The 16,783-nt window shown below is 38.4% G+C and overlaps 1 protein-coding gene across 19 annotated transcripts in view; it reads left to right on the top strand.

Annotated features, from left to right (window-relative positions):
* Nucleotides 1-16,783, top strand: part of LOC140193954 (doublecortin domain-containing protein 2) — a 167,912-nt gene that overhangs the window by 99,634 nt on the left and 51,495 nt on the right. For 18 of the 19 annotated variants that reach the window (XR_011885004.1, XM_072251174.1, XM_072251168.1 and 15 more), the window contains one exon: nt 16,055-16,120. The exons of the other annotated variant lie outside the window; for it this stretch is intronic. Coding sequence is in view for 17 of the 18 variants with exons in the window: in XM_072251174.1 (XP_072107275.1) it covers nt 16,055-16,120 (66 nt within the window). In the remaining variant the exon portion in view is untranslated. The remainder of the gene's footprint in view (nt 1-16,054; nt 16,121-16,783) is intronic. 19 annotated transcript variants of the gene reach the window in all.

A 16,783-nucleotide genomic window follows, 5' to 3' on the forward strand; every position in this document is an offset into this window, starting at 1 on the left:
GGATTGCAAGTGGTAAGCCATTTTTCTCCTTTAGTTTGTTGTGACAGCTAACCTAATAGTAACAGCTGTGCCTTGGCCTTGTGCATGGGTCAAATCCCACTCCAGAATATTGTGTAAACTAGAAAGTAAAATATTGTTAAGAGGCACAACTTTGGAATTCATGTTAAACTGAAGTGCCATTCAGGAGACTGCAAATGATTTAAAAAGAGCAAGGAAGTTCCCTTTGTGATGGAGTCACTTAGCACAGAAACAGCTTCGTTGTCCCAGAATGCCCACATTGAGCATCAAACACCCATCCATACAAATCCCATTCAGCTGCACTTTCTCTGCAGCCTTCTGTGTCTTGGCAATTCAGGTGTTTGTCTAGATACTGTATCTGCCTCCACCATCTCCTCAGACAATATGTTTCAAATTCCAACTGCTCTGCAAGTGAAAAAAGTGTGTTCACTAGATCCCCTCCAAACCTCACTCCTTACCGTAAATATATGCCCTCTGATTTTAGTGAAAAGCCACTCATAATTTTGTATGCCTCTGTTGGTCACCTTTCAGGATCCTCTGCTTCAAGGAAAAAAAAAAATCAGTCTCTCCCTAATTCTGAGGAAGTTTTATCCTTTCTGGGACACTTCTATAAAACAACTAAATTGGCCAATTTCTGTTTAGCCGTTTGTAAAATTTTAAACACATACAGAATTCAATTCTGTCTCAAATAATGTTATATGCTGTTGGGTACATGCTGCATTTCATACAAATATTCAATTTATTCTAGAAGCTCCTAGGATATGAAAAATGCTATTTACTTGGTAGATAGAATAGAGATAACAGAACAGTGTTAAATATTTCTTATCACTTGTTGAGATTGGTGATAGAGAAACTGGAAGCATCCAAATTCCTATTGAACCAGTCAGCAGGGAATCAAACCTTTTGGCTTTGAGACCACATGACCATCAAGCATCCGTTTACACTAATTGTTTGTACACTAATCCCATTTTATTGTCCCCACATTTTGCTACTCAGACACTAAGGATAACTTACTGTGGCAAATTAATCTACCAACATGCATGCCTTGGGGATGTGAGAGGAAACCAAAGCACTCTTGAGGAAGTCACAAGCAAGACATGCCAACTCCACATGGCCAACACCAGGAATCAGGAGTGAACCTGAGTCTCTGGAGACATGAGGCAGCGCTGTACTAGCTATGCCTTTATGTAACCTCCAAGTGGACGGTGTAGCCAGAAAATGATGTTCCGGGAGCCAATAGAAGAGTGAAGGGTTACATGCATGCTTGAGTGAGGTAATGGGGAAAAAGGCTTAATGACTTGGCTTTCTTTCCAGTCACAACATCTTTGCCAAAAGATGGAGAAGAAGCCAAAGGAAGTTAGAGAATGGAAGGAAAAGCAGAAGAGAAGGGAAGAGGCAAACACAGATGTGGAGAAGCAGAAAGAGAGACTGAAACTCTATGACAAATGATTCAAGCAAGAGATAGACCACCTTCTATTATCTACTGTCTAGTTGGAGTATAATGTGGGGAAATGTGAGGTTATCTACAGAAAGTAGAAAATTGTTTAATTAGTAGACTACATAATGCTGTTGAAACAGAAGGATGGTGGTCTACCTCTTTGAAAAGGAGGATGAACTTGCATTGGAAGCAGTTCAAAAATTATATTGATCCTGATTCTAGGATGGGGGATTTATCTAATGAATGTATTGGACATGTATTCTGTGGATTTTAAAAAAGTAACAGCAGACCTTATTAAATTTTGATGGAATTAGGCTGGTTTGATGATGAGGGCCCCTTTCCACCTATGAATCTCATACTAAAAGGGGACAATTTAGAATAAAGGTTTGCTCATTTAAGATGAAGAAGGGGTTAAATTTCTTCTTCAGAGTATGGTGCACCTTTGGCATTCTCCACTCTAGAGAGCTGAGGAAGCTATTGTTTGTCAAGCAATTGGTATTTTTAATGCAACACACATAAAAGTTGCTGGTGAACGCAGCAGGCCAGGCAGCATCTCTAGGAAGAGGTGCAGTCGACGTTTTTAATGCACTGGCTGTGTGCTGAGTGTTTCATTGTGAGTTATTTATAAGGGTCACCTGTTGCTTTTGATTCCATTTCTGTCATTAAATAATTCAAATAAGTGACATGTGTTGATGTCATCATCACATGCATAAAATATGTGAAATAACACCAAAGTCAGGGTAAATTGTGATAGGAAGTGCCCAATTCAACTTCCTAGTGGATACAGCTTCAACAGAAATTGATACAAGTATTTGAAAGAAGGATTTATAGATAAAAATGTGGAAATGTGCCTAGTCTCTTGGCAATAAAAATATTCAAGGCTGAGGTAGGAACATTTTGGACATCGTATTGTGGGGAAGACAGGAAAGTGGAGCAAGGCTGATGTCAGATCACCGATGAAACTATAAAATGTGGAGCAGCAGACTTGAGGAGCCAGTTAGTCTATTCCTGCTCTTGTTTTTTTTTATGTTCTTGTGTGTCATACCACAAGAGATCTGATAAATCCTTCCAGCTAGACATAAGAGACTGCAGATGCTGGAATCTGGAGCAAACAACATGCTATTCGATGAGCTCACAGGTCAGGCGGCATTTGCAGAGTGAAATGCACAGTTGACATTATGGATTGGGGCCCTTCATCTGGACTGATGATGGTTCTCAACCTGAACTGTCATCTGTCCATTACTCACCACAGAAGCTGCTGGGACCCACTGAGTTCTTCCAGCAGCACATTTTTTAAAATCCCATGCATTCCTAGATTGCAAATATCACTCCGCTATTTAAGAAGGGGGCAAGGAAGCAAAAAGGAAATTATAGACCTGTTAGCTTGACATCGGTGGTTGGGAAGTTGTTGGAGTCGATTGTCAAGGATGAGGTTACAGAGTACCTGGAGGCGTACGACAAGATAGGTAGAACTCAGCATGGATCCCTTAAAGGAAAATCCTGCCTGACAAAGCTATTACAATTTTTTGAGGAAATTACAAGTAGGCTAGACAAGGGAGATGCAGTGGATGTTGTATATTTGGATTTTCAGAAGGCCTTTGACAAGGTGCCACACATGAGGCTACTTAACAAGATAAGAGCCCATGGAATTACGGGAAAGTTACATACGTGGATAGAGCATTGGCTGATTGGCAAGAAACAGAGAGTGGGAATAAAGGGATCCTATTCTGGTTGGCTGCCGGTTACCAGTGGTGTTCCACAGGGATCAGTGTTGGGGCTGCTTCTTTTTACATTGTACATCAACGATTTGGATTATGGAATAGATGGCTTTGTGGCTAAGTTTGCTGACGATACGAAGATAGGTGGAGGGGCCGGTAGTGCTGAGGAAACAGAGAGTCTGCTGAGAGACTTGGATAGATTGGAAGAATGGGCAGAGAAGTGGCAAATGAAGTACAATGTTGGAAAGTGTATGGTAATGCACTTTGGCAGAAAAAATAAACGGGCAGACTATTATTTAAATGGGGAAAGAATTCAAAGTTCTGAGATGCAACGGGACTTGGGAGTCCTCGTACAGGATACCCTTAAAGTTAACCTCCAGGTTGAGTCAGTAGTGAAGAAGGCGAATGCAATGTTGGCATTCATTTCTAGAGGAATAGAGTATAGGAGCAGGGATGTGATGTTGAGGCTCTATAAGGCGCTGGTGAGACCTCACTTGGAGTACGGTGGGCAGTTTTGGTCTCCTTATTTAAGAAAGGATGTGCTGACATTGGAGATGGTACAGAGAAGATTCACTAGAATGATTCCGGGAATGAGAGGGTTAACATATGAGGAACGTTTGTCCACTCTTGGACTGTATTCCTTGGAGTTTAGAAGAATGAGGGGAGACCTCATAGAAACATTTCGAATGTTAAAAGGCATGGACAGAGTGGATGTGGCAGAGTTGTTTCCCATGATGGGGGTGTCTAGTACGAGAGGGCATGACTTAAGGATTGAAGGGCGCCCATTCAGAACAGAAATGCAAAGAAATTTTTTTAGTCAGAGGGTGGTGAATCTATGGAATTTGTTGCCACGGGCAGCAGTGGAGGCCAAGTCATTGAGTGCATTTAAGGCAGTGATTGATAGGTATCTGAGTAGCCAGGGCATCAAAGGTTATGATGAGAAGGCAGGAGAGTGGGACTAAATAGGAGAATGGATCAGCTCAGGATAAAATGGCGGAGCAGACTCGATGGGCCGAATGGCCTACTTCTGCTCCTTTGTCTTATGGTCTTCTGTAGTCCACACATATACTGTATAAAGTATTGAAAGGACATTTTTCACAGTGTAATTACAGCCTAATTCACAATTTGGTGCAGCCGTGATGCGTGAGTGTAGTAACAGGGTGACAAATTTACATTGGTACTTTCAATCATGATTGTGAACATAGCAAATTGCAATGAAACTATACAAAATAGGGAAAAATGAATTGGTTTGAAATAAGAAAATCCTTTAGTACCCTATTTGTTTTTTTCCTGCTTTATTATATCTCCCAACATATCTTACCTGAAGCTGACATTGTACTCCACCAATGTAATGGCAGAAAATTACTGAGTAATTATGTTAAAAACCTTCATATACACCCAGTGGTCAGTTTATTAGATACAGGAGGTATCTAATAAAGTGGCCACTGAATGTATTTCTGTATGTTTGCGGTCTTCTGCTGCTATAGCCCATGTGTTTAAAAATTTGACATGTTATGCATTCAGAGATGCTCTTCTGCACATCAGTGTTGTAATGTATGGTTATTTGAGTTGCGACTGCTTTCCTGTCAACTTAAATCATTGCCCTCTGACCTCTCTTATTTACAAGACATTTTCGCCCATAGAACTGCTGCTCACTGTACATTTATTGTTTCTCACACCATTCTTGGAAAAACTCTAGAGACCTAGAGGCAGGTAGGCAGGAGGGGGTGGGGTGACCCTGTTGGTAAAAAATAAAATCAAATCAGTAGGGTCATACTGTAGGGTCAAAAAATGTAGAGTCCATCAACCATCCAGGCTACACATTTTCTGAATTATGTAGGAGCCTTGTGGGTAGAGTTAAGAAATTGCAATGGTTAAAAAGATCCTGATGGGAGTTATATACAGGCCTTTGAACAGTAGCCAAGATACGGGTGTAAATTACAACAGAAGATAGAAAAGGCATGTAGTAAGGGCAATGTTACGATAGTCATTGTTTGTTGGACACATGGCCAAGTGGTTAAGGCGTTCGTCTAGTGATCTCAAGGTCGCTAGTTCGAGCTTCAGCTGTAGCGGCGTGTTTGTGTAATTGAGCAAGGCACTTAACCACACATTGCTCTAGTGTCTGTGCGAGGAGTGGTGCCCCACACAAACTTCCAATTTGCACCTTGTAAGGGATGAAAATGCCCGATGCAGGCCTCTCATGGTCTGAGTCAACGTTCCCTCCCTCCCTCCCCTATGATAGTCATGGGGGATTTCAATCTGCAGGTAAATTGGGAATATCGGTTTGGTGCTGGATCCCAAGAGAGGTAATTTGAAGAATACCATGAAATGACTTTTTACAGCAGCTTGTGGTTGAACCCACTAGAGAAAAGGTTCCAGAGGAGATTCATGAGATTGATTTCGGAAATGAAAGGGTTAACATATGAGGAGTGTTTGGTGGCTCTGGGCCTGTACTTGCTGGAGTCTAGAAGAATGGTGGGGGGGGGGGTGAGATCTTAATGAAATCTATTGAATATTGAAAGGCCTAGACAGAGTGGATGTTTCGTATAATAGGAGAATATAAGACCAGTGGCCACAGTCCCCGAACAGAGGGACTTCCATTTAGAATGGAGATGAGGAAGAATTTCTTCGGTTGGAGGGCAGTGATTCTATGGAATTTATTGTTATGGACAGCTCAGGCGGCCAAATCTTTGAATATATTTAAAGTGGAGGTTATAGGTTCCTGACTAGTCAGGGCATTAAAGATTATGTGGAGAAGGCAGCATAATGGGGTTGAGAGGGATAATAAATCAGCCATGATAGAATGTTAGAGCAGACTCAAAGGGCAAAATAGCTTAATTCTGCTCCCATCTCTTATGGTTTTATGGTTGTGAGTGAAAACCCCAGGAGATCATCAGTTTCTGAGTTACTCAAACCACCCCACCTGGCACCAATAATCATTCCATTGACCAAGTAACTTACTTAGATGATATTTCTTCCCAGTTCTGTTGTTTGATCTGAACCAGTGAATCTCTTGATCATGTCTGCATGCTTCTATTCATTGAGTTGCTGCTACATGATTGGCTGATTAGATATTTGCATTAACAAGTAGGTGTATCTAATAATGTGGCCACTGAGTGTGTAAAGCATACAGACCATGCAAATTTGATGCTGTAGTTGCATTCAAATCAATTGAATGAATGATAGGAAGTAATAGTTTTATCTCTTTTACTGTATATACTGGATAATATTGCCCAATCAAATATTGTAGATAGATAAAAATAAAAACTTTGAATATATTTGCATGTCTAACTATCCCATAAGTTTCTGGTTTACTTCAGCTATAGACAAGGGTACCCTTATGAAAGTACATTTGAGATTGACTGAAACAGTTTTGTATCCTCCCTTTTGGAATGTGTGTTCAGTTGAATCACAAATTTCAAATTCACATATGCCATGAATTTCATTATCAACACTCACAAACTTGTTACGCGGTTAGAATACCAATATGTCTCATTTTAATATGTCTTGTCATTGGGTTAAAGGTAAATCTACATTATCGTTTTATATATGCCAATCACATATCTGTCAAAACTTCTCAGCCATTATTTCCAATACTGTCCTGTTCTAATTAGAGTTTCTTTTATTTGTTTGTGCTGCTTGAGCAGTTGAAACAACTTTCCAGTTCCCATAAATTATTTTAATAGCCCCTCAGCATTCCAGGCAAGGTTAATGTTTCACCGGCTTGAAGGAACAAATATACTTAGTAACTAGAAGCTTTCAATTAATTTTTTAATGCAATTTCTGTACTATTTAATCACTAATGCTGAAACTTTATTGCTTTTCTATGTTTGATGCAGTGTATTTTGGACCTCACAACTGTCAGATGCATAGTCAGGCTGACTTCGGTCAAGGGCTGAGCCTACTCATATTTTCTCAGTTTCAAATAGCAATGAAAGGGGTCGTTCAGTTTATCAATACTATGTCATCTCTCAGAGCAATCCCATCAATCCCTTTCCCTTCTTTATTTCCCTGTACCTTACTCAGTCTCACATGCCCAATGACCCCTGCCCATTCACACAAGGTGTAATAGAATCAAGGTGTGTATTAGAGATGTAGTGGAGATCACCTTCAGAACTTCAGTACAATCGTTGGTTGATTGCAAAGTGAGATTCAATGTTGTTTAATGCCCTTTCCTGCACACAAGTATAAAAGAGAATGAAATATTTCTTACTCTAGATCTGATGCAGTCTAAAAAACACACACGATAAAGAACACAATAAAAAACACAATAAATATAAATACATAAAATAATTTGTGTACATAGATTATTTGTATGCCCATAAATTGACTCTAGGCTATACTTAAGGTGACTGACAAGAAATAATAACCTAATGGTGGAGCTGTTTGAAGATGAAGACTTCAGATCTGGCATAGACCTCATGGTTTACCAGAAAGCAGCTTTCTGATAGATGCAGTAGTTCAGGGTGCTGGGAAAATACTGCCAATGCTCTATCACAAAGTTCACCAAATTCACTGGAAGAACAAGCATTCTGATATCAGTTTTGAATATTGAGGCCTTAGTTACACACGTTCAGCTCGCTCATTGTGCAAGCCCAGTCGTTTGCTTGTCCAGCAGTAGACTCCTGAAGCGGACATAACTGAGCTCTGACATGGGAAGAGATTGCCAGGGGCACAGTAGAAAAGATTTAAGGATTTACTCAAGACTTCTGTGAGGAAATGGAACACTTCCACTGATTCTTGGGCATCTCTGGCCCATGAGAACTCAAAGTGCAGATGGAGAATTTAGGATGGTGTTGACAGTCTTCAGCCTATGCCATGAAAACATACAGAAGTCCTGCAAATGCAGTAGAAGAAACAGCTACTTCACAAATAACACATGTCCTCTCCTCCTGGAGCCACTGTGCACGTGTCTGTGGTTCATCAGCTTTATTCATTATCTCATCATCTACAGATGCAAAGTCAGCTTTATTCATTATCTCATCATCTACAGATGCAAAGTGGAAGTAAGTAGGGAGTTTCTACAAAGGAACAGGCGAGATGTGAGCAGAACTGAGGTGAAGATATTTTCTATACCTTTTCCTCAGTTTCTGGGATTGTGCAGAAGATGAAGTTGTGTGAAATGCTGTTAACCAGTTAAACACAGATTGCAGAATTTACAGAAAAGTTGACAGCAGTTTGTATTCATCTTATGGGTGTATTGGAATTGCTGTACTTGAATGTGCTCTTGTTGGCTCGAATGACATGTGGTTTCAGATGCTCCGTACTTGGGGTTTTGTAGAAGCTTTTGGTCAACTCAAGCTCTTTGAGTACATGTCACTTCACATTTGTAGGCACTAAAGGCTCCAAAGAAGCCTGGAAAAACAAAACATCATTTCACATGAATCAATGCTCTTTAAAAAAAACTGTCAGTAACTAGTTTGCAGCTAATTGGTGATCCCCTTTAAAGATGCAGATGCTGAGACCTCTCTGGTGCTGGTTCTTCCATCCATCTTAAACATATGACATTGACAGTATCACTGAAGCAAGTTGGCGCAGAGGTGTAGCAGTTAGTGATGCTGCCTAACTGCTCTAGGGACCTGGGTTTGAACCTTCAAAAGCTTCAGTGATCCTGTCGTTTCGAAGCAGTGATAGTATACCCTAAACCTGTTTGGAAAATCATTTATTCTTGATCCTGGGGTGGAACTACTAGTATGTCCAAGGGTCAAAGACCTTGAGATGGTATGAAAAATGAGTAATGTAGGCAGTTCTGATAATGCACCTAGGAATTTAAATTTGACTTATTTTGAAGAGGCATATCAAGCAGATGTGCATTGTACAAGAATGTGCATACGTGCTCAATCTTAATATGCTTATTGATTCTTGTTAGGGCCTACTCCCTCACTAGTTCTCCTTTCCACACTTGACTGTGATGGTAAGCATACAGGTATTATGTCACCGATTTACCAACATGATAGTTAGCCTTCAAGGTTTACATTATTGCAAGAAATTATAAAACCTGGCAATTCCTAGGAATTTTGGAAGTTAAAGATAAGTCTTTACATGATAGACTTCAGAGAGAAATAAATTTTGGTAATTTGGGATAAGGTGGGACAGTCAGAAAGTTAAAGCCAGGTTTTTTGCACAAGTAAAATTAGGAAACAGTATATTTCGAGGATGATAGACTTGGATGATAAGCACTGGATTCTTACTTAACAAATGGACTAGGGAATACACATAAAGGGGAACTAGGGTGAAGATCAAACATGATCTTATCAAATGATAAAACTGACAAGAGGGGCTGAATAACCTTATGCTTGCACAGTAAGAAGTAGTGTGAAGAGACATTGAAAGGTGTAGAGTCAGATTAGATAAAGTGCTTTTTGATAAAGGGGTTCTTGCATAGTGGATCTATAATGAGAAAAGCATTAAAATATTGATCATGGATAAAGGAGTAGATAAGGATTTCATCAGAGTTGATTATGAAAAAGGACATTCGAGAGAATACTGGAGTCTTGGATCTAGGTAATGGATTAGATCCAAGATTTAAATATCACCTTAACATTGAATAGAACATTTAAATTCCACTGTTAAAAGTTTGAAAGAATAATAACAAGGAAATTCACTTATTTTTCTTACTATGCCTATATCAGACTTTTGCTGAATGGGTCTACAAGCCCAAGGTAAGCTATTAATTGTTGCTCCAGTATTATGGGTGCATACATTAGGTTATGAGAAAATTCTTCATTATTTACAATAACTTTTTTACATTTGGTGTGCTCCCAGATTTAGCTGCTTTGACTTGGTAGAACATTTCTCGCACGGGAGTTCTCAGAATTTTGTGTAGTCTTAGTGTAGTCAGAATTTGTTAATATTTTCATGACACTTGCTTCAAGCTGTTCTTGTTAAGCCACCTGTAAATATAAAATGAAAATAAAAACAACTCAGAACTCTGAGATATTCCTTGAATTCAGCAAAAAGTTGGTTAATCGAAAGTTTTTTAAAATTTGCATGGAGAATTGAACAAATTCTCTTTGATAAACACATTTTAGAAAAAGCCATTCACTTTTATACAAGCACATTTTATGTTTAAATCTTTCCATTTTACCATTTTTTTATTTTACCAAAATTTACTCAGTTACTTGAAGTTTGAGTTAGTCTGCAAGCTGAAAACAAAACTAGAAGAACCCATGAATGATGGATAGGCTATGACATTTCGTAATTGCCAATGCTTTCTACTAAGCATAATTGATACTGCAGGTAGCAAATATTTCACAATCAATTATAAAAAGTCATACCATCAATCAACAACAGCAAGGAAATATGTCACAGTTTAGTCATTATACCTTTCTTTCCACTTTAATGAATAATTAGACTAGACATTTAAAAAAATCAAATAAGTAGACTCTGAGGAAAGAATTGGTTCTAGTTAAGAATAAAGCATGTTGCCTTTGGCTGGCATTAGTTATTTTTTTCACAAAGAGGTGAATTGGAGTGCTTAGTTTAATAACTATGTATAGTTTGACCACATACTTTGTGGAATCATTTGCACTGATATTAACTCTGCCACGTTGCAATTTCATACATGGGCAGATTCCCATTTCCAATTACTGTACAAAGCTAACTATATATTGAAGGAAAGTTGATACTATTCATTGGTTGTTTTCACTCCTAAAATTTGGATTTAGAATCAGCCTTAAATAAAAATTTCATCTATCAAATGGCTGCAAAGTAATGAGTTTTAGGGTAATTCTAATCCAGAAATGTAATAGGACACTGATTGATACCACATAATCAGACTCTTACACGTTTCCTGGTTAATGGCAAGGGAGGTGTCATGTTGGTCCTACAGTGGCTTTTATTTGAAGGCTAAAAATTACTTTTGGATCAGATATTTTTTTCTGCAGCAAAAGATGCACTAAATGGAAACATTCTCCATTCCCAGGCCTTCTAATATTCTACGTCTTACTGAAAAAAAATGCTTAACATTAAAATGAAATAAATTTCTAACATCCTAAAGCTGAGCAATTAATAATTGATGTAAAACCTCATGATGGATAATGAAAACCAATAAAGATTTCATGGCATCCCCTGAAGAAGAACAGTTAAAATCTTTTGCTCCAGTTACACCCTTAACTGGGTATTGAGTGGGCCACATACCCCCTTTTAGCTCCTCCTTAATCCTATAGCCAGAATAACATCTGCACTTACTTATAGGGACTGGGTCCAAAATAATTGATTATATCTGGAGATCACATAGATAGTATCAGGATATCATGAGGTATTTAATGCATTCTTGTGATTCTTTTGTTGTTACCGCATCACAATTTTTCCCCCTCAAATATTGTTACTGTTTATTCCCAAGGAATCCTGTGAATTATTTTAAACATTCATTCTAAACAAGACATTTGTATGCAAAGTGTTTATGTCAGACATTGGCTTGTTTGCTAAGCCACCACAAAGGTTGTGCAGAATAAAGGTATATGTATATCAGACAAGAAAGTGAATGCTGAACACTTAGAGAGAGACAAATGGAATAACAGTGAATGGGGAATCAACTGGGGGCAAAATAACACTCCCATTGCAGCAACATTTGTAAAATGCATGGTGATGTCAGACCCACTCTGCATCAGGTGACTATGAATGCTGGAATCAGGTTTGGGAATTACCAAAGAACATTTTTATTTCAGTAAAGCTAATCACCAAGGACCAAAATATTTTAAGACTTTTATAATTCCATGGTGCTATAATTCATTTCAGTATTTGCTTGTGGATACAGTATATGAATACAAGATGAAACAAGTTAAATGTAGAGGTAGAAAGAGCATCACATACTCTGCTCTTGTTCCAGGAGAACTGGTAGAATCAGAGCAGTCATTGACAGAGTATCCAGCTTGGTTATAAAATTTCAAAATCTGTTGAGAATACAGCCAAGGATCCTACATCTAATGAATCTGAATCAATAGTCATGCTTCTTCTTGCTTTACCAATTCTGATATAAGGGGAAACATCTCTTATTTCTTTTTAAGATACCTTATAATGTGTAACACATTATCACACCTATTGCGATGATTGCAATACCTTTAGTGTATAACTTCTTGTCTCATTGCTTTTCGAAAGTTCTTACGGCAACATTATGTAATTATAAATTAAATCGTGCACCTACTTAAAGGCATGATTGTAATGCAAATAGACTGTACTTTACCTCTAAAGTAGTCAGGGTACAGAAACAGTGTGAGCTTTCACTACAGCGAAGCATCAAGAGATCAAACCAAACCACATGTGGGACCTCTGGACAACTTGAAAATAAAATCTGACAGCAAAGTATTGTTTTAAACTGTAAGAAGCTGTTGTAGCTGATAATTGCAGATAGGTTTACCAAGCTTAATAGCCCATAACAAAGCTTTGTCTGATTCCTGCTTTGGAGAATTATACTAGCAGTTCATTATTTAATACAACTTATAGCATGAAGCAAAAAATACAAAAGTAAAACTGATTTCATAATACTTTGTAAACAATTAAAGGACACAGTAATCCTATCCTTAAAATGTGGTTTAAATTTTCTTTCATTAAAGAAAAACCTTTAGTTGGATTTCTGCAATGGTAAAGTAAACTGATAGAGTCATGATGAATGGTCTCGGTCCAAAACTGTGACTGTTTATTCCTTCACATAGATGCTGCCTGACTGTTGAGTTCCTCCAGCATTTTGTATGCGTCACTCTGGATTTCCAGCATCTGCAGAAACTCTTGTGGGAAAGTAAGCTGCTGTACAATAAAATAAGAAAATTTAAAAAAAAAACACTGCAGATGCTGGAATTGTGAAAACAGAAAATACTGAAATAATTCAGCAAGCCAGATAGCATCTATGCAAAGATAAACAGTTAAATTTACAGAACTGAGAAAGAGAGAAAAAAATATATTCAATTTATCTAGCTGGCAGAGAAAATGGAGGTGGATGATGGGTGGAACAAAGGAAATCTTTTGAGCAAGTCAAGTTGAGTTCGTCACATAAGCTGCTGAGGTACAAGTGCAATATAAACTGGCTTCTGGTTTGCAACAGCATATGATTCAGATAACACACAAACCATAAATTAAACATAAACTATATAAGCTAATGAAGAAAATGGCTGCAAAACAAGACATTAGAGTAAAAAACACAATTAGAGACAGTTCATGGTAGAGCAAGGACTGGTCTGTGGAGTTCTATAGCTCAGTTAAGATTAAGGTTGCGCCGGTCCGTTCAAGTACCAGATTTTTGTGGAACTTCAAGCCCCTGTACCTCCTGCCCAATGGTAGCAGTGACAAGAGGGAGTTAGCTGGGGAATATTGTTCCTCGATGATGGATGTAGCGGATTCTATCAGTGGTGGCGAGGACTGTGCTTATAATGGATTGGGATATATCCACAGCTCTCTTTATAGGGTGAAATAATGTGCTAGTTAGATAAGATTAAGATTCTTTGTCAGTTCAATGTGTTGCTAATGTTGAGTAGTCTATGTAATCTTGTATGGTCTAACTGAACAAAAAAAGCACAGGAAAGAGAAAAGTATTGCCAGACAAAGAGCCAGAATTCTGTGGGTACCAATCTGCCTAGATGAAGTGTTGATTCTCATTATAACAGTACAGCACAGACTGAAAAGCCGGATTGGGATAGCGAGTGGGAGAAGAATTATTGGTGTTTTGTGATGCAGTTTTTTTACAGTTTGAGATGGCACCAAAAAATTGGAATATCTTGCTAATCAAGAGCAGGAAGGTCATGCTGCAACTATACAGGGTACTGTTGAGGCCACACCTGGAGTACTGTCTGCAGTTCTGGTCTCCGTACTTGAGGAAGGATATACTGGCTTTGGAGGCAGTGCAGAGGAGGTTCACCAGGTTGATTCCAGAGATGAAGGGGCTAACCTTTGTGGAGAGATTGAGTTGCCTGGGACTATACTCTTTGGAATTCAGAAGAATGAGAGGGGATTTTATAGAAACATGCACAATTTTGAAAGGGATAGATAAGATACAAATAGGAAAGTTGTTTCCATTGGTAGGTGAGACTAGAACTAGGGAACATTGCCTCAAGATTCAGGGGAGAAGATTTAGGACGGAGATGAAGAGAAACTGGTTTTCCCAGAGAGGTGAATCTGTGGAATTCTCTTCCCAGGGAAGCATTTGAGGCTTCTTCACTAAATATATTTAAGATACAGTTAGATAGGGTTTTACATAGTAGGGGAATTAAGGGTTATAGGCAAAAGGCAGGTAGATGGAGCTGAGTTTACAGACAGATCAGCCATGATCTTATTGAATGACGGGGCAAGCTTAATGGGTCTGATGGCCTACTCCTGCTCCTATTTCTTATGTTCTTATGTTAAAATGCTGTTATTCCATTGATGTAAGTAAATATCATTCGGTGCACATATATTTTTGGAGAGGAGCAAAGAAATAATAAGTTTTATTTTAAGGATGTAGATTTTAATCGACCTTTCGGTCAATCCTTATTCTGAGATGGAAGAAAAGAACTAAAGAGTTTATTACGCCCTCTAATGGTGTGGGCAAGAATAAATCAAAAAAGAAAATGAGCATGGATTTGGAGCAGTTATCTTATTAGTACTGTTATTAGTACTAAGCAAAGAATATGTTTTATAAAATAATGCTTTCAAGAACTGTTCATGCTGAAGTCCAAGAATGGTCTTGTTATTGGTTATGGATTAATTCAGATATATTATTAAAATAACTAAATATCAAGTGTTTTCTGTTTGGAGTTTACACATCCTCTCTGTGACTGCATAGATCATCTCCAGGTATTCTGGTTTTGTTGTATATTCCAATCTAAACTGAGTACTATAACTTATCCCTCATAGTAAAAAAAAAAACACAAGAATTTCCAGAATCTTTGAATTCAAAGTTAATCTAGCCGTGGGACTGTCTGAAGAAGCTGAAGTTGCTACATTGCCACTGGCAAGTCGGAAAGAAATGATGACTGGAAGGGAATGAAAGGTGTTTGGGGCAGGAGGAAGGAAGGGACAGCACCATGAAGAGATGATGGTACAGCTTACCATCACCTCTTGATTCTGCTCCTTTCTTTGCCACTATTGTGTCCTCTCTCATGTGAAATCTGGAGAAATGAGGCATTTCACAAGAAGTAGTCAGAGTACAAAAGATTCTGGAGGGATTTGCCTTTGCCTTTTTGTTCAGCAATTGTTATTAATGGGCTGGTTGAACCTAGGCCTAAAGGTTTCATGACGTATTCTTCTAAGACACACCATAGTATTTTGTTTTTGAATATTTTTTTAAACCAGATAGGGATGTTAAGGCAAAAAGACCTGGTTCTTGATTCCTATTCAATACCAGTCAATATTGATTAGGAGTTCACTTGATTTAACAATAGCATAAAATCTGCTCAATTTCACATTTACTCACTTTGGCTATCATCTACCAAAGCAGATTTACTCTTTAATATTTGCCAAAATGATCTTCATGTTGGTGTACATGAAGATCTTTTCTTGTGTTATTACTGTCTGCCACTCTCCATTTGATCTGTGTTTATTGGGATTATTCTGTGAGGTACAGTTAAGTTAAATTCCTTTTTATACTTTCCAGCTGTTTGATGTGTAAAAGTAAACCACATGCAATGGCACCACTCTTAATTTTCAAGATGGATTCTATGTTCAACAGAGGAAGATTGGCATTGAATATAAAAGGAAAACATTGGGCCTTTAATCTTTGCATCTGAATAAAATCCAAACCATATTTCAGAGATTCTATAGTTTATGGTAATTGGCAGTGTCATTTTGCTTAGTTTTAAAGTGCATGATCATTTAATTTTCTGCTTTGACAAAGACCTGTATGTTCCCTATCCCAGATTTTAGGCTTATAATTCTGCTAAATTGCCATTAATTTGAATTTTTGTCTTCTCAGTTTGAGCTGCATGACATATCCCATGGTGAATCAAGTGATTCTGGATTTTTGTCCTCTCCCCAACAGGTAAATTGGCTGTGTCCACCAGTTGATTTGTTTGGAAAACAACAGTCCCACATTTAGCCCCTCTATACAAGTAGAATTCTTTCTCTGTACATTTGTGGGTTAGAAGATGATGCTTAGTAAAAATATGGGATGTGAAATCAGTAGTTCAATTTAATATCAGAGAATGTATATAATATACAACCTGAAATTCTTGCTCTTCACAGACATCCATGTAAATTGAAGAGTACCCCAAAGAATGAGTAACATGAAAATGTTAGAGCACCAAAGCCCTCTGTTCTCCCTCCCACATATTCACAGCAAGACATCAACCATCCCCCACCCCCATATATTTCCAGCAGAAAGCATCAACAGCCACCACCCACCAAGCAAGCAATAGCAAACCCTTCAAGAAAGTCCATGATCTGTAGTACAAAAAAACAATCATTCATCTGATCTAATCATTCAATAAGGCCGCGATTCGCTGAGTACTGAGACCTCCGACAGCTGATCCACTGTTCCTGATATTCCATTTTCTCCCGTGATGCCACGGCCAGCAACGCTGGCCAGGAACTGGCCCATCCACAGGGTCGCAAAGCTCCAGAACTCCAAAGGCACGCTTATCTTCTAGACAGCACCCTTGGCATAAAAAAACTACAGTTTGAGTGCAGCTGCAGGTCAAGGACA

This window comes from Mobula birostris, chromosome 2 (genome assembly GCF_030028105.1).
Source record: "Mobula birostris isolate sMobBir1 chromosome 2, sMobBir1.hap1, whole genome shotgun sequence".
NCBI classification, from domain to species: Eukaryota; Metazoa; Chordata; class Chondrichthyes; order Myliobatiformes; family Myliobatidae; genus Mobula; species Mobula birostris.